Genomic DNA, 19,188 nt, shown 5'->3' with positions numbered 1-19,188 from the left:
TGAACTGACTGATGGTACTTGAATTCTGCTCTTTCGGGATGCACACACCATCAGCTATCATCCACTGGTCGCTGATCTTCAGATTCCTCCATGCTGATCTTATCTATCTGTGGAGCCACTCAAGGACTTTAGGATATTTCTTGTACAGAAGATACGGTATTCTGTTTGGCCCTGGTGATGATTTGGCCCTGGCTTTCTTGACCACTTTCTGTACTTCCTCAAGGGTTGGTGGTTTATCACTGAACTTCTTCTCTGGTTTCCTGGGATGAACCAAACCCTTGAGATCCAGTGGTTTCTTGCTTTGCGGATCAGAATACGTTTTCCTGAGGTGCTGTTCAAGTGTTTCTTTGTCCACTGTGAGTGTCCCTGATTTGGGCTGCTCGAACACTTTCCTGTCGAGCTGCCAGTGAAAGGGGTCTCGAAAGAAGCAGTCTTGTGTCTTCTTCTTTTTGTTCCTTTTCCTCCTTGCTGATTCTGCTTTACTGAGGGCACTGTGCTTTGCTTTCATGTCTTTCCAAAGTTTCTGTAGGCCCTGCTTCTCAAATTCTGAAGCTGTCTTCATCGTTTTCTTGAGCATTCTTTTTGCTTTTCAGATGTTGCCCATTTCTCGTTGTCGCCTGGATTTTTTAGGAGGTGTTCTTGTCTTCGGTTCTTTCATTCCATAGGTTTCCCGACAGGCTGCGTACACGATTTCTCTGTAGGTGGCTAACTTGTGTTCCAAGGTGCTCTTTCCTATCAGCGCATCAAGTTTTCTAACTATTTTCTGGTCCAACTCTTCCCATTCCGTTTTTGCACTAGCAGGTGGCAAGTCATAGTTTCTGGCGTTTGGCTTCAAGATCTTGTACAAATGATTCGTCTGAAATATCACGGTGAGGATGTCCTTGGCACTGTGATTTGAATCCTGGCCTTGGTTTTCCGACGTCTTATCTGCTGGTGCAGTGCGCTGCGGAGCATTCGTCAGATTCTTCATACAACCCTTTTTGGTCCTGTGGATCTTCATGCCACGCTCAGTGGAGAATTTCCCGGCCCACAGACACATATGGGAATATAGTCAGTTCTGAAATCATAGTCCGTTTAAATTGATTCTGCCTGGAATTTGTATTGTTGTATCTTCTATGTTCTTCTTCTTCTTCTTCTTCTTAACGGTTTTGTATTGTTCACATTCCATGGCACTAGATGAAGCGAATAAGCCATCTAGGGTATCTCTCTGTTTCAGTCTCTGTCTGTCTGTCTGTCTCTCCGAGTCCACATACACACACACACACACACACACACACACACACACACACACACACACACTTCAGTGTCTGTCCGTCCAGGCTGTCTCTCTCTCTCTCTCTCTCTCTCTACACACACACACACACACACACACACACACACACACACACACACACACACACACACACACACACACACACACACACACACACACACACACACACACACACACACACTCACTCACTCACTCACTCACTCACTTACTTACTCACCCGCTCACACGCGCGCACCCGCGCATGTCAGAAGTTTTAGAACAGATTTCGAGTAGTTTGTAATGCAAGGGAAACAACTAATTTCTGACACCAGCAAAACATGAATATTATTCCCCTTTAAGTTTCGTCGGATGGGTACTCAGTGGCAAGCAAAAGCCACAAACTGATCCATTGAGTTTCGGGCTTTCGTGGTTAGTGTTAGTCATAATACCAAGTGAGAAAAAGTCTTCAAATTGCTGTCTTGGTCTGGTGTAAATAGTGGGGTTTACAATGTAATGTATTTCATCTTTTTTTCCGTCCTTAGTTACCGACATAGCAACCCACCTGTTTGTTTACTAACATCGTTAAATAGATTACTGCGCCTCTCTTGATCGTAAACTTTGCCGTGTTAACACAGTCAAACGTTATTTCGATGTTTTTATGCCATTTTGGTATTACATTTTGTTGTTTTGTTGAAATCACCGAACAAACATAATACACGCAAGGGATTCAATCGTGTGCGGACTAATTTCCGTAAGGAAATGGTCGCACATGGCGGAAAATGGAAGTGTGTGCCGGAGAGACACTTTCAATGTGACGAGTATTGTTTACAATTTGGTTACATTTGCGTGTTGGAAGTAGTAATGCATTTGCTGAATAATTCAGAACTACAGAAGTGAGTTAACGAAGTGAATGTGTCATTTTCTTTTGCAAAGGCTATCGGTACCAGTTTCCATATCGATTGGAAATCATTGCTTGGGTTCGTACACACACACACACACACACACAAATACATTGCATGGTATCCTACGATGTGCCAATTTAAGACGGCACTACAGACGACCACTTGAATAGGCAGTCACAAGCGATTGTTTTTTTATGTGAAAAATGTTGTATCATGAATGCAACTTTTATTTCTTATATCCTGTTTTAGCGGTTGGTTGTTATTAATACTTCAGCCGGCTGGATATCTTTTCCCAATGTTTTCTTTCATAACCGGTGTAATTGTGGTAATTGATGGTTAGCACTATCCGTGTTTTTACTATTTACAGGGATTCTTGAAGGTACTGTTGTTTTAAACTGATTTTTATTTTATCTGTACTGTAGCTTAAATTGAAGGGAAATAGATTAAAGGTTTACCTGGTTGTAATTTTTGTTTTGATGTTTTGTTTACTTATAGCCATTACAAAATTTATAAATGCGTATCCGCATGTTTAAATTTTCTGTACCGTTAAGCATTGGATTCCCCCTTGTCTTTTTCCATAATCAGGATTGTAAACCCATGACATACATCAGTCATAAACCAAATGACCAGTAATTGCTCATGAACATTATGGATTTTCCAGCAGTCCTTGTATGTTTTCATCAAAGCAGTCATAATCAGATTATTTTGATAATCTTGGACTTTCTGTTGCCAAATCAAAAGTATAAGACATCAATAACTACTCAGTGATTTGACCAGAACAGATCTGTATCTCATAAATCTGCCAACATTAGACAGTCACTTAATTGTTTCCGCATTGTAAGTTTTTTGTCTCTATAAGCAAGGCTTTACTAAAAAATCTGTTTTGTGCTATTGTAAAATGCAATTTGTTCATTACATGATGTCTTCCGTTTGTCAAAGAAGTTGGAAGTTGGTGGGTGTGGGGTGGGGGGGGGGGGGTTGTAATTTTATAGTGTAGTTTTCTAGAACTGATGACTGGAAAGTTGGTATCATGTCAAAGATGTAAAAATCTGTAATATCTTAAGACTGTCTCAGAGTATCAGGAGAGCATGCTGTCACCTTTCATATTCTTGTGAAATGAAACAGTGACAGAATAATGTTTTGTAGATTTTCCCAGAATGTTGGCAAAGAGAAGGAAACTGTGACATGGAAGAAAGGGATGAAGAGCAATATTCTTTGCAGATACTGTTGCAGTATTATGCTATAAATGCTGAGCATAAACATACATGACTCATGTAAAATGTTTATGGCAAAGGATGACTGAACGTGTGCAAATGGCTTCACTGCTTGTGCTTGAGTTTTCAAATGATCTTCACTTTAATTTTTTATGTAATTTATTCATATTAACATCTTGCTGAAATGTGAATATCATAAAAGTAGCATTTATGTTATCTTCTACTTTAATTATTAAAACAAAACTGATAGAGGAAGATAAATTGCTGAGATAATCAACTTTTTTTTCCCTCCACAGGAACAAAATGTGAAGACCCCCCAAAAAACAAAACAAAAATGGACCATACAACACAAAGGGTCACTGTGCCACTCCAGAATACACTGCAAAGCTGAACTGAAAACACGTAAACAAAAAACAACAACAACAACAAAGACATCTGCTATTGGACTTTTTATGACTTGACAAAAGAGAAAAAGTAAAAGGGCAAACTTTGGGATTGCCTGTTTTCAACACACAACACAATGGTTCGACTGACAGTGGACCTGATAGCCAGGTCCAGTTCAGGCTACATGAAGAAGAAGAAGGAGGAGTCCCCCCAGCAGTTTGTCAAACGGCTGACACACCTTTACCTGGAAAGCAAGCACATCAGTGAAGTGGTAAGTCTTTGGACGTACACGTGTTCACCTCTTTATGCAGTTGCTGTTCGTGCTATTATGACAATGATACTACAATACTTCTAATACTAATGATAATAAATGATAAGAAGAAGGAGAAGAATGGATATTTATAATGCGCTCTGCCTCCAAAGCACAGGGCCTCAGAGCACTAATGATTAGCATCAATATGGGGAAAAATTGGCTGCAAAAATTAACAACACAGTTCAGTATAATCACGACATACAAGCAAAACAAATGGAATCTGTTGATGAGAAAGAGCATGTTCGCACACGCATGCACACACACACATACACACACACACACACACACACACACACACACACACGTACAATGCCAAAATCTGGATACATATGAAAGGCAGATTTGTACAGGTGTGTTTACACTTGACATATTTGGTTTAAAAAAAAAGAAAAAAAAGTTTGTTCCAGGTGACAGAACAAAGGTATGAAAAGGCACACTGTCCTCTGAATTTCTTTTCGTGTGATATATGAAAGCATTGGGTCCATTAATGCTGACCATATTATGCAGAGGTACATGCTGTGTGGCATGTGTATGCATTGAATGAGTGTGTTCTTGTATGTGAAAGAGTGAGAGAGAGATCAAAAACTGTTTTGTGCTGCACTCAGTTCATGAGTATGAATATTTTATTTGAGAACCTGTGGAGGCCAGCTTGTTCTGAATCTCATTTACATTTTACTTTTACGTTGTAAGGGTAACATTGTTTTCTCTACTTTTTGTTTCCAGTAATTTGCATTCTTTTTTTTCTACATTTTGTTTTCAGTAATTTGCCTTGTGTGTATCTTTCATTTCATTATATTTTAATGTATTTAGATATTTTGTTTATTTGTTTTGTTTCACTGGTAATGTTTTATTCAAACATTGGGTTTATATGAAGGTCAATTATTTGCTCTTTTTCTTCCTTTTTTTTTTCTTTGAGCAGTTATGTGTAGCATATATGGATCAGCCCACATGATTTAACACCATCTAGAAACTGAAACTGAACTATTGTTGTACTTTGGTCCAACCCTACATTTGCAGTCTCAAAGAAATTAAATGGAAATATTGAATAATCACATGAACACATCCTGATTTGTGGAAAACAACAACAGAATTTGGCAGAATGGCCAAGAAGCTTATCTGCCAGTTCAGTATCCGTGAGAGTTTGCGTTGGAATTATGGCCTTGCCCTTTCTCCCACATTTGACTGGAAAATCAGACTGAGCATCTAGTTATTCAGGTCAGATGATAAACCGAGGTCACATGTGCAGCATGCACTTCAAACACTGAAAAATGAACCCATGGCAACAAGTGATGCCCTCTGGCAAAATTCTTTAGAAAAAATAAGCTCTGTTAGGTACACACATGTGTATGTATGCATGCACTCAAGGCCAGACAAGCTGTGTGTCAGGCATCTGCCTAGCCGATGTTGTGTAGCATGCATGGATTTGCCAGCGCCTTGAGAAAACGAATCTGAAACTTTAAAAACTGAAACTGCGCAGGGAGAGGATTTGATGTTGTGCCGCAATCTCATGGTGCTGTATCTCTACGACAATGAGCTGACGGAGATCCCCTGCTTAAACTTCAACTGTAATCTGACTCACCTGTACCTTCAGAACAACCGCATCACAAAAATCAGCAACCTTTCAGCCCTCACCAAGCTCTCCAAGCTGTGAGTGGATGTGTTTGTCTGTGTGTGTGTGTGTGTGTGTGTGTGTGTTCATAGATATCTGTGTGCACACATGTCTGCACAATGCATGTATGCTTTTGCCTCATGTGTGCACCTGTGCACCTTAAGAATTGAACTGATAGGACCAGAGACAGTATATATATATATCAGTTTTTCGACTGGAAAAAAAATTGATCACTGATATTCAGTAAGATCATGTACTCCACCAAAAAATTATATATAATGCAATGCAGATGTGAAAGGAATTTGAAGCACTTTGATGTACATGTGTGTGTGTGTGTGTGTGTGTGTGTGTGTGTGTAAGGCATATTTTATGCTTTTCTGATGTGTTGATTCACATTTGCCATTTGTACTATTGTCTTGGTGTGTATGTGTGTGTGTGTGCACATGTGTGCGCACGTGTGTGTGTGTGTGTGTGTGTGTGTGTGTGTGCATCAATAGATAGATAGGTAGATATAGAGAGACTCAGAGAGATAGGTATATGTGATAATTCATGTTTGCAGTCGGTATTATTGTTGTGGTGTTGTTGTTTTTGTTTTTTCATGTGCCTTCCAGTGATGTCACATGTTTTTTTGTTGTGTGGTATGTGTACTGTTTCATGCGTTTGTGCCCTTCAACTACTATATCTCAACATTGTTATTATTATTATTATTCATTTGACATTATTATCATGATACATGTTGTACACAGGTATCTGGGAGGGAATTTTGACATTATTATCATGATACATGTTGTACACAGGTATCTGGGAGGGAATTTGACATTAATATCATGATACATGTTGTACACAGGTATCTGGGAGGGAATTTTGACATTAATATCATGATACATGTTGTACACAGGTATCTGGGAGGGAACCACATCACTGTCATCGAGGGACTGGAAAACCTGGCTCAGCTGCAGGAGCTTCACATAGAGAACCAGCAGTTGCCACCAGGAGAACAGCTTCTGTTCGACCCTCGCTCTCTGCAGGCCCTTTCCGTGAGAAATCTGACAGAGCTTTATATTTTTGTTGCATTTACTTTTCTTTGTTTTTTTTGTTGTTGTTTGTTTGTTTTTTGCTGCCTCATAATCTGCGCCATTTCAGTGGCATGCTGCTCATTCCGAACGTGTGTGTTTGTGTTTTGTGTGCGCATTTTTCTTTCTTTCTTTGTATGTATCTTATTATTACCATGTTTATGACTTTATGTAATATTGCGTAGTGTAGACCCTATTCAGGGCAGGGACTGGATGTAAAAAAAGCATGGGCAGTACTTATCTATTATTCTCGAAAATAAAGAATTTTGCCTTGTCTTGTGTATTGTCCACATATACACAGCCACACCTGCATTTGTCTGCTGCACTCTTAGCACTGGTCGCCCACAGGGAACTATGATATCAAGTTGCCAGGAGGCCATGCCATGCCTTAACTCTCTCCATACGAACGGCGAAAGAAACGACGTTACCAGCGTTTCACCCCAATTACCATCATCAAAATATTGCAAGCGGAAGGCTTTCATACTGAAGACGTGATTGTTGACAAAGAATACCACAATTCTGACGATGGAAGCTAAAGGTTGGGTCATTCAGACACCCACTGGACATCCGAGGGGTCTGTGTAGAGGAGAAGAGAGGACTGGCCGTACTGAGTGAGTTAAAAGGAGATCCTGCATGGCTGCTGAGGCACTTTGGTGGTGTTCAGTAGTGCCTGTTCTGAGAATCAGCATATGCAGGACGCCACTTACTAAGCCTCCAACTGATAACAAGGATTGCTTGGTCACAGAGCCAGACTGAGCAAACATTCCCTCAAGAGAGATTTTTGCTTTGTCGAACTTTCCAGATGACTTGAGTCTCTCAGTTTGTGTGATGTTATATGTATGTTTTTGTGTGAATGAACTGATAAATGTGTGTGTTTGTGTGTGTCTGTGTGTTTGCTGCATTTCATATGTGTGTGTGTGTACATCATTGTCTATACATATTAAACATGTTTGTATGTCTGTGTGTGTGTCTGTGTATGAATCATTGAATGTGTCTATATTAATGTATCTGTGTTTTATATGCAATTATAGATTTGATTGAAACCTCTCCAAGATGACACACATTGAAACAAAAATTGAAATTTAAAGTTTTTACAATATTGATTTTTGTGTGTGTGGTGGGGAAATAAAACTTCAGGTATATCTGAATATGCTTACCCAAGAGATAGATAATCACAGCTCAGTTTGAAAACTAAAATGATTGTTGTGGGTTGTTTTGGGTTTTTTTCAGAACCACCTGGAGGTCCTGAACATATCCAGCAATAGCCTGGACTCTCTGAACGACCTTGAAATGCTAAGGAACCTGACGCAGCTGTTTGCCGCCGACAACCAGCTGGGTGACATACAGGAGCTGTCCAGACAGCTGATGTCCTGGCCCCGCCTCTGGCGCCTGGAGCTGACGGGGAACCCCCTGTGTCAGCAGGCCAAGTACAAGGACCGGATCATCGTCGTGTGTCGGCAGTTAGGTCAGATTTCCTTTGTGTGTGTGTTTCTCTCACTAACATTTTTTTTTTAATTGTTATATGTCTGTATGAGTGTGTGTCTGTGTGTGTGTGTGTGTGTGTTTGTGTGTGTAACTGAAACCTGATTGAATGACACAGGAAACGAATGACTAATGCCCACGTGGCAGCCATCAGTCAGCTCTACCCAGTAGGCAGCCTGTTGTGCAAATGACTTGTTTGTAGAGCGCTTAGAGCTTGGTCTCCAACCAAGAATAGGCGCTTTATAAGTACTCATATCATCATCATCATCATTAAATATACATTTATTTATCTCGCATCTGCATGTTACTAAGTATGTAGTTTTACTTGTTAGAATGAAGAACGTTGAGCAAGTCAATCTTTTACCTTGTTTATTTCTTACTGGAGCAGCAATGATATGCTTGCATGTGTGGAGTAATTGTGTGCCTATATATATATATATATATATATATATATATATGTGTGTGTGTGTGTGTGTGTGTGGATGGATGGAATGCAGGTAGGGAGCGTTCATGTGATAATGATATGAGTATTACGAAGGTGGCAGAATGGTGAAGACGCTTAACTGCCAATACAGTCTTCGTGAGTGTCTGGGTTGGATTTCCACTCTCACCCTCCCAAGTTTGACTGCAAAACCAAACTGTGTGTGGTCATTTGAATGGGATGATAAACCGAGGTCCCGTGTGCAGCACACACCTGGCGCATTGAAAAAGAACTCATATTAACAAAAGTGTTATCCTCTGGCAAAATTCTGTAGAAGAAATCCACTCTGATAGGTACACAAAATGTATGTGCATGCACTCAGGGCCTGACTAAGTGTGTTGGGTTATGCTGCTGGTCAAGCATCAGCCTAGCAGATGTGGTGTAGTGTATATGGATTTGTCTGAACGCAGTGATGCCTCCTTGAGAAACTGAAACTGTGAGTATTGTTTTTTTAGAATCTTAGGATGGGGGCTTGTTCAGTGACGGTTGAGGGTGTGGGGTTTGTGGGTGGGATGCGGGGTGGGGGGGATAGGAAGGGGGGGGGGTTTGGGGGGCAGGGGTTCAGAGGGGGTGGAGGGAAAGTGGAGTTCTGAGAGTGGGGGGAAGACAAGGAGGATTAGATGAATTTGTGGGTTAGAGATGTTAGGAGAATAATGTGTGTGTGTGTATTTGTATGTGTGTGTGTGTGCGTGTGTGTATGATTATATAACAATGTACGTATTTGATTAACTTACTCGGTGGTTTATTTATCCGTACATACATTTACCAGTACAAACACATCAGTTCATACACACACACGCTCACTCTGTCTGTCTCTCCCTCTCTCTCTCTCTCTCTCTCTCTCTCTCTCTCTCTCTCTCTCTCTCTCTCTCTCTCTCACTCACTCGCACTCAAAAGCCTGACCAGTAGTGCTCCTTTTTTCTTTCTTTTCTTTTTTTTTATATATATATAACAGATATATAGTGTATATGAATCAGTCCGCGTGCTTTGACACCCCCTTGAGCTGAAACTGAAACATTTGATACATACATATAATATACTCATTCATTTACATCCATCAGTACATACATATATCCTTCGATATGTACCAGCATTTATGTACAATTGTGGCAGGTCCACTTCCTTTGCGTTAGCTGTGCTTGACTATGTGTGTATACATATGTATGTGTACATAACTACATGCATGTATATGAATGTGTATTTTTGTGTGTGCGCGTGTTTATGTAAGTTTGTGCCTGCCTATGTGTGCGTATGTGTTAGGGTAGCTGTTAGATACACATGTATGTTAAAATGTTTGTATGCAGTGTGTGCGTGTGTGTGTGTGTGTGTGTGTGTGTGTAGTCACATTTTGGTGTGTGTATGTAACATAGATGTAATGTTTTATGTTAACAAAGTGTTTTTGTAAAGCACCTAGAGCAGATTTCTGGATAGTGTGCTATATAAGTATCAATTATTATTATTATTATTATAAAGCACCCAGAGCAGATTTCTGGATAGTGTGCTATATAAGTATCATTATTATTATTATTATTATTATTACAACAGCCTGTTGTTGTGTATTTTTCCGGTGCAAAGGCATGCTGGATGGGAAAGAGATCAAAGACACAACGAGACAGTTTTTGCGAAACTGGCATGCAACTCTCGACACGAACAAGAAGAAGAGAGCCGAGTCTGTCAAACAAGCATCCTTCATAACGGAAGGAGCAGGAGGTATGTGTGAAATGATAATGAGAAGAAGAACAGCAAGAATAACGATGGTTACTATTTGAGAACAAATCAGTTTGTTTCGGAAGTATGGTTCACTGTTTTCCCCGTGTTGTGTGTGGTGTGAAAGCTGATTGATGTGTGTGTGTTACATGAAGATTGAATATGCTGTGTGTGTTGTGTACGTTTTTGTATGATGCTTGTTATTGAAACTAATGCAGTATAAGTTCTGCATGCCCGTGTGCATGCCTGCGCATAACCTTGAACGCAGTCTCGAACAAACTCAAGCTTGTACACACATATGTATGCTCATTTGCATAAAGAAGCTGACACATACACACATTGTTGGTTGAGCACACATGCATAATGCACTCACACACTAATGTACACTTTTCATGCACGCGTGCATGCACGCACACACACACTAACACTAACACTAACACTGACACGCTAACATCCCCCCCCCCACACACACACACACACACACATGACCACACCAGAATGCTAACACACACACACACACTAACACATGCACACACAAACAAGCACACACACACACACACACACACACACACAGAGCTTTAACTCACCTACTTAACTCATTCAGACCTGAGCCCAAGCAAAATTTGTTTCATTAAGATTGTGTACATGTTCCTACACATGCACAAATTGCAAGCGAAGGGAACTAACTCCTAGAGTATTTCCAGCCCCATTGTCCCCATGAGTCAGTTTGGAGGAAATGCTGGTCAATTTCATTTCAGCGTTTCTTTGTTTGTTTGTTTTTGTTTCGGAAGTATGGTTCACTGTTTTCCCGTCTTGTGTGTGGTGTGAAAGCTGATTGATGTGTGTGTTACATGAAGATTGCATATGCTGTGTGTGTTGTGTACGTTTTTGTATGATGCTTGTTATTGAAACTAATGCAGTATAAGTTTTGCATGCCCGTGTGCATGCCTGCGCATAACCTTGAACGCAGTCTCGTACAAACTCAAGCTTGTACACACATATGTATGCTCATTTGCATAAAGAAGCTGACACATACACACATTGTTGGTTGAGCACACATGCATAATGCACTCACACACTAATGTACACTTTTCATGCACGCGCGCGCGCACACACACACACACACTAACACGCTAACACACACACACACACCAGAATGCTAACACACACACACACTATTTATATATGATAGTCATGTCCAACTATGACCATCAGAACAGCAGAGGATGCAACTGCTGTTCCGACTATTTGGGCTAGAATTTGATTACAGTGGAGAGTGTCTTGCCCAAGTACATCCCCACTCTCTCATCCAAGAGGGTTTTAGGACAGTCGGCGTTGGGATGGTTCCCAAAGGCCAACTAGCCCTCAAAGCTGCAGCACTAAGAGCCAGTGCAATTTTGCCTCCTAGTTTGAGAGTCATAGTCCTTCACAAAAGACTAAGCTGTAAATGGTTTCCCATTGACTGGAGAAACCATTGATAATTCAGCTCTCACTTTGCTGTTGGCCCAAATGTAAACTTATGTCAATCTGTGATATAAGCCGAGTGTTAGCACACACTAACACACACATACACACACACACAAACAAGCACACACACACGCACACACACACACACACACACACACACACACACACACACACACACACACACCAAGTTTCAACTCACCTGCTTAACTCATTCAGGACCTAAGCCCAAGCAAAATTTGTTTCATTAAAATGGTGTACATGTTCCTACATCTGCACACATTGCAAGCAAAGGGAACTAACTCCTAGAGTATGTCCAGCCCCATTGTCCCCATGCATCAGTTTGGAGGAAATACTGGTCGATTTCAGCTTTTTTCTTTGTTTGTTTGCTTGCTTGCTTGTTTTTCCACATCATTAATGGCAGAGGAACCTGCCGTGCTTGTAAACTCCTCGGGGTTGAATGGGTTAAAAAAACCCAGTGAAACCCTGTTTCAGTGAACGCTCAAGGTGATCGTTTTGCCCAAGAGCTGCCTCCTCTCAGTGCCCAGTCGCGAGTTCCCTTCGGCATCCCCGGACACCTGATGCCAGGTGAGCACAGACCCTTGTCCTTTGTTGATGGCTTCATCTATGATTGTTTATAAGCACATGCTATGCTTCAACGTTTCTCAAGGTTGACTGGAAAATCAGACTTAGTGTCTAGTCATTCACATCAGACTGTAAATCAAGGTCCTGTGTGCAGCATGTTTTTGGAGCATCGAAAAAGAACCCAAGACAATGTGAATGTTGTCCTCTGGCAGATATGCGCAATGGCCGAGTGGTTAAAGCGTTAGGACTGTCAATCTGAGGGTCCTGGGTTCGAATCACGGTGACGGCACCTGGTGGGTAAAGGGTGCAGATTTTTACGATTTCCCAGGTCAACATATGTGCAGACCTGCTAGTGCCTGAACCCCCTTCGTGTGCATATGCAAGCAGAAGATCAAATACGCACGTTAAAGATCCTGTAATCCATGTCAGCGTTCGGTGGGTTATGGAAACAAGAACATACCCAGCATGCACACCCCTGAAAACGGAGTATGGCTGCCTACATGGCGGGGTAAAAATGGTCATACACGTAAAAGCCCACTCGTGTGCATACGAGTGAACGCAGAAGAAGAAGAAGAAGTCCTCTGGCAAAATTCTGTGGAAGAAATCCACTCTGATATGTACACAAATATGCAGGCCTGCACTTAAGGCCTGACTAGCGTGTTGGGTTAGGCTGCTGTCAGGCATCTGCCCAGCAGATGTGTTGTAGCATTTATTCAGTGACACCTCCTTGGGAAACTGAAACTGTCAAAAATCATTTATTTGATGGGAATGCAACATTACAAATGATTGTGCAAAAAATAAAATTAAAAATTAAAAAAAAACATATAACTCACATCAACTAAGGAATACTTCAAGTAAGGACCTATAGACATTGTACCTTCTTTCCTTCACTGGCTCAGTTTTATGGCATTTCGCTACTGTCGTCAGTTACAACAGCTGAAATGTCAGCAGTGTTTGTTCAGTCTGTTGGCAAAACTGTCAGTTGTCAGAACACACAAACATAACAATGGCCTCTGATGGTGAAGAAAGTTTGTGATTTGCAATCACTTGTATTCACAGTTTTTACAGAAATATGTATTTCATGTTTTTGGTTGTTGTGTGCACATGTCCGAGAGTTGACAGAAATACCTTGCATCTGTTCAAAGCACAGATCTGTAAGGTTTAATAATACAGTGATTCAGTTTCTTGTTTGATTTTCACAGTTTGTCATGTGTGCATAGTTACTGTCATTCTGGAAGGAAGGATATTTATGTGTGTGTGTGTGTGTGTGTGCCCATGTGCGTGGGTGTGTGTGTGTGTCTGCTGTGCAGGTTTACCACGCAAGGAGTTTGAGGAACTTTTATCTCGCAAGAATAGCGCGGGATTCAGAGGGTCAGCCAAGCCTAGAAGCGGCATCCTTCGAGCAAAGTAAGTAGTCAAGAAATGATAATTATCACTTCAAGTTATTGTTGCAGTCTGCTCTTTTTTTTTTTCTTTCTATCTTTCTTTTTTTCTTTTTTTTTTTCTTTCTTTTTTTTCTTTTTTTTGTTGGCTGCATGAGCTGCTGAAGTTCCCTTGACATGAAGCACTTTCACATTGGAAACATTGTGATGCAAATGCATGGGTATGTTTTGTTGGGGTTTTTTTTTTCAGTTTTTGTTGTTGTTTTTGTTATCTAATTAATGTCAGGATCAAACTACATTTTTTATTGCACGCAAATACATGGGTAAGCTTATTACTTAGCATAATAATATGCATATTTGCTTCTACATTTTATGTTGTTTCTGTCACTTTATCATTAAACAGCAAACATGAACAGGAAACGATATGAGGTGAAAAAGATCTCTCTCTCTCTCTCTCTCTCTCTCTCTCTCTCTCTCTCTCTCTCTCTCTCTCTCTCTCTCTCTCTCTCTCTCTCTCTCTCTCTCTCTCACTCCTTGCCTGATTTACTGTAATGCCCCTATTTCAGTATTTGCCTTCTTTAATGTCCAGTCACTTTGATGTTAGTGCAAGTGCCAGGTGAGTTATTACTGTTTTGTCCTACAACAAATTATATTTTATACTCACTGATGACAGTACAGACTTTCATGCAGAATAAAGATATTGTGGAAGTGAGGCAAGGGAGATGACTATTCTTTTTCCTCCTCTTCGTCATCTCCCTTGACTCTGAAGAGTCGTTTAGGGGGTGCCACGCTGAGGAACTGTTCACCAGATTCCTCCAGGTGTGTTGGTTATGTGTCAAAGCCTGTGTCTCAGCAGATGATTTTCCTTCCCATTCTGCAGTGTTGTTTGTTTTTGTTTTCTGTCTCCTCTTTTGTCTCCTTTCCTCGACGGGCGCAATAGCCAAGTTGTTAAAGCGTTGGACTGTCAGTCTGAGGGTCCCAGGGTTCGAATCACTGGTGTCGGCGCCTGGTGGGTGAAGGGTGGAGATTTTTACGATTTCCCAGGTCAACATATGTGCAGACCTGCTAGTGCCTGAACCTCCTTCGTGTGTATATGCAAGCAGAAGATCAAATACGCACGTTAAAGATCCCGTAATCCATGTCAGCGTTCGGTGGGTTATGGAAACAAGAACATACCCAGCATGCACCCCCCCGAAAACAGAGTATGGCTGCCTACATGGCGGGGTAAAAACGGTCATACACGTAAAAGCCCACTCGTGTGCATACGAGTGAACATGGGAGTTGCAGCCCACGAACGCAGAAGAAGAAGAAGAAGAAGTCTCCTTTCCTCAACAGTATACCTTGTGGGATTGTTATAACAAAGCCATCGGATCTTAAATTTGTTACTCAGCCATACCGGCGTAGTTTTCTGATGCCAGCTGATCAACATCTGGTGCAGTTTGCTGCTTTATGGCTTGGTGCACTCCATCATTTTGTGATGTGGTCAGTTTCAGTTTCAGTAGCTCAAGGAGGCGTCACTGCGTTCGGACAAAACCATATACGCTACACCACATCTGCCAAGCAGATGCCTGACCAGCAGCGTAACCCAACGCGCTTAGTCAGGCCTTGAGAAGAAAAAAAAGAAAAAAAAAGGGGGGAATAAATAATAGATAAGCTTACATAAATGAATAAATAAATAAATAAATAATAATTATAATATAGAAAAAGGAGACAATATAGTCAGCATATCTGATGTTTAGTATCTTCCATGGCTTGGATTCTCTCTCTCCTAATCTGCTATGAGGGTCCATGCATAAGGTGACCGCACTGGGTAGAAGGAAAAAAAGAAAAGAAAAAAAAGCATGCAGCATTTTTTTTGGTAACCTTGTCTTTTGCTAGGTTGAAGATGTGGCTGATGGGGAGGATACATATTTGTCCCACCAGGGTTTTTTATCGGCTTTTTTTGGGGTGTTTTTTTTTGTCCTGTTTTGGCAAACATTGATAAAGGTTTCAGCAAATCTCTTTGAAGGTGAGAATGACATCTACAGAATGAAGCATGATAGAAAACAGCTTACCATCTTATTCGCCCCTCTTCCCCCCTCTCTCTCCTCTCTGTCTTTCTGTCTCTGTCTCTGTCTCTGTCTCTCTCTCTCTCTCTCTCTCTCTCTCCCCTGTCTATGTGTTTGTTCTCTCTGTGTCTTCACCCTGAACTCACACACACACACACACACACACACACACACACACACACGCATGCAGGCAGGCAATCAAGCACATACTGACACACTCATGTACTCACACACATACATGTGTACAAATTAACTTGCATGTAGTTGAATGGAAAAACTTATTTTCATAATTTTATATTCTTCAGAAATTTCCTCTTTTCTGGTACACAGTAAAAACAGGTAAAGTGTTACAGGAATTGTACATGTTTTACTTTTTTCACTTCACCCCAGGTTTGGTTTTGACAGTGGTTCACCAGCGGTTGCAGAATCAATCACATGTGAATTTTTTTAACACAATAGGTAGTTCTTTTCTTTTTCTGTTGTATGTGCCTTTTTTTTCTTTTCTTTTGTAATGGTGAGACAGCAAAAGTGTATTTGATTGTTTTATTCAGGTATAGTCCCTTACACAGTTTAACATCAGAACTCAGGCACACTCGTGCAGGCATGTGCTTGTATTTGTGACTACACATTCTTTTATTCACAGTGCAGGTGTGCATATACATACATTGAGTTAAAGAAACACAAATCTTAATTGTTGCTTGCATAGTTTACAGTATGATATTGTAATGAACAAATGCAAGTTAAACCGTGAAGTGCTACCTGTTACTGTATGTTGTTACTTACTGGCCCTTTTCTTCTTTTTTTTTTTCTTCCTGATGTGATTTTCTTTTAATCCATTAGATGTCTTTGATGCCAGTTTCTGGTTTATAACATTCCCATTCATTATCAAAAATGGACAGGTTACAGTGCATCTCGGCAATGTATTGTTCCAGTTTCAAAATGAGTGTTGAGATTCCTTTGTAATGCATACACATTTTGGTATATTATTACTCACCTGTTTTTCTTTCTTTTTTTTTTTAATTTTGTTGTCACAGGATAAATATACCTAGGTGTTCTAGGCAAGTAATGGTTTTGTATCTGGTACCCTTTTCCTTCACCAGTGTATCTTTTTTGTTTTTGGCTTGAATTGTGGGGGGTTTCATTTTGAGTGCATTTCTCATCTCCCTTTTTCAGTTCTCCACTCTTGTGTTTTTTTTTTGTTGTTTTTTCTTCTAATTTTCAATATTTTGAAGTCTATTTTGAAAGGGATGGAGGGTATTTTCTTTTCTTGCTGAAAAAAAGTTTTACATGTGAGAGTCTGGGGGTGTTTTTTTTCAAATTTTAAGATATTATTTGAAATATAAAAAAGAAGGAATTAAGTAACTACCGGGATTACTGTTTCTTCTTTCAGCTGGAAAATAACTCATGAAGCAAAAACACCATTCAAAGGGATGTCTCTTTGTAGACATTTAATTTTTCTTTGTCGCAGATTGCCTGCCATTGACAATAATCGATTTCTGAGCGTCCTTACGCCTCGACTTAATGTTGACAAAGGTTATTTCTGACCTGGAAAATGGGTTGCAATGTGTAAGAGCTTAATGTGTAGTGTGTTATAAAGGTTTTCCTTTCAACTTATTGGATTTTATGAGCTGATCAGACATGCTTGCTTCTAAAAAAATGTTCCTGTGGTTTGGGCTCTTGAAAAAAAAAATTGAAAAGGATTTGAACATGTTTATTTTCTCAGAACATTTAACATTTTTAATATAGTATGTCAAGTACATAATCACATCTCCACATACTCTAACATGTGACAACAAATTTTTTTTATGAGCTTTCTCCATTGCACGGGAGCATGTTATGCAATGAAAATATCATTAACTCACATCACTGTAACATTGCACTGTACATCAATTTGAAAAAAAAAAAAAAAATTCAACATGACATGGTGTGTGGGTTTGTCAACATACACAGACGTATGAAGTGTAAATTGATTTTTGATTTTTTTTGTTTGTTTGTTTATTTGTTTGGTTGGTGGTGTTTTTGTTGTTGTTGTTGTTGTTTTTTGTTGTTGTTTTTTCAACAAAGTGTGTGCCTGGTCAGCCTACACCCATTTACCCACACATCCCCTCCCCACCTCCCCTACCCACCTCCCACTCTCTTTATCACTCACTTTTCTTCCTGTATCTTTTTTTTTGGGGGGGGGGGTAGGGGCGGGGGAGGGGGAGCAGGGGGAGGTTTCATGTTGTTGTTCTGAACATGATTCGAGAATGAAGAATAGAGTTTTTAGCACTGTTGGGATTTTGAATATTTTATTTAGAATCTTTTCCTCTTGACGGTTTCTTTTCACTGCCCCCCCCCCCCCCCCCCCCCCCCCTCTCTCTCTCTCTCTCTCTCTCTCTCTCTCTCTCTCTCTCTCTCTTTCTCTCCCCCCCATCTCTCTCTCCCTCTCTCTGTCTCTCTCTCTCTTTCTCTCTCTCTCTTTCTCTCCCCCCATCTCTCTCTCCCCTCTCTCCCTCTCTCTCCTCTCTCTCTCTCTCTCTTTCTCTCCCCCCCAATCTCTCTCTCCCTCTCTCTCTCTCTCTCTTTCTCTCTCTCTAAAAACTGTTTATATAAACACTCATACAATTACCCCCTCACACAGATGTCATATTTAGAATAATACACATTTGTATTTCAGTCGATCGCTGCTGGGATGCAACATTTTCTTTTATAATATATTATAAAGTGTAGATGTCTTTTAATTATTTCCCTTTGTTTGCAGGAAATTATCCTAGGATTGAAACAGAGGTCTTTCTTTATTTTCATTTTCATAAATTTGTTTCTCTCTCTTTCTTTCCATTTTTTTAAAATACATTTTTTATCAGTACCAAGTAACTGATAATCAGAAATTACAGTTAGTGAATTTCACTGACATTGGCATTGTCTTCTCATGGTAGTTTTGATTTTCATGGACTCTTGTCATACAGATTTTGTAGCTTTTTTTTTTTTTTTTTTTTTTTTTTTTTTTTTTTTTTAACCAGTTAGTCATTAACAAACTAGCAGTGATTATTTAAGTGACCTGACTAGAATGATAGACTGACTTTATTCTCGTTTGTTATTTGTCAATGTGTTTGAATGTCATGCCAGCAAATCCTGCCATCAACATAACTCTTACTTAGTTACTACTATAATGCCATTGAAATTAGACCAGATTTTTCAAATCTTTCTTCTTCTTTTTTTTTCTTGGTCCTCCATTCATCCCCCCAGACCCCCCACCCCCACCCCCCACCCCCCTGCCCCCCAACCAGTTTAAACTTTAAACCTGTCTTGGGTA

General features: G+C 40.2%; 1 protein-coding gene across 2 annotated transcripts in view; it reads left to right on the top strand.

The window, feature by feature from the left end:
- Positions 1–2,016: 2,016 nt before the first annotated feature.
- Positions 2,017–19,188, top strand: part of LOC143280493 (protein phosphatase 1 regulatory subunit 42-like) — a 22,357-nt gene continuing 5,185 nt past the window's right edge. The window contains exons 1-8 of one of the 2 annotated variants that reach the window (XM_076585153.1): positions 2,017–2,145; positions 3,665–4,023; positions 5,543–5,712; positions 6,573–6,711; positions 7,978–8,212; positions 10,286–10,420; positions 12,377–12,469; positions 13,777–13,873. In XM_076585153.1, the coding sequence (XP_076441268.1) occupies positions 3,889–4,023; positions 5,543–5,712; positions 6,573–6,711; positions 7,978–8,212; positions 10,286–10,420; positions 12,377–12,469; positions 13,777–13,873 (1,004 nt within the window). In that variant the 5' untranslated portion in view covers positions 2,017–2,145; positions 3,665–3,888. Of the gene's footprint in view, positions 2,230–3,664; positions 4,024–5,542; positions 5,713–6,572; positions 6,712–7,977; positions 8,213–10,285; positions 10,421–12,376; positions 12,470–13,776; positions 13,874–19,188 lie in introns of both variants that reach the window. The other variant, XM_076585152.1, reaches the window with a different exon arrangement.

This window comes from Babylonia areolata, chromosome 3, assembly GCF_041734735.1.
Source record: "Babylonia areolata isolate BAREFJ2019XMU chromosome 3, ASM4173473v1, whole genome shotgun sequence".
NCBI classification, from domain to species: Eukaryota; Metazoa; Mollusca; class Gastropoda; order Neogastropoda; family Buccinidae; genus Babylonia; species Babylonia areolata.
Note: the sequence above shows the minus strand (reverse complement) of the source record. Positions and strands in the feature narration are given on the sequence as shown.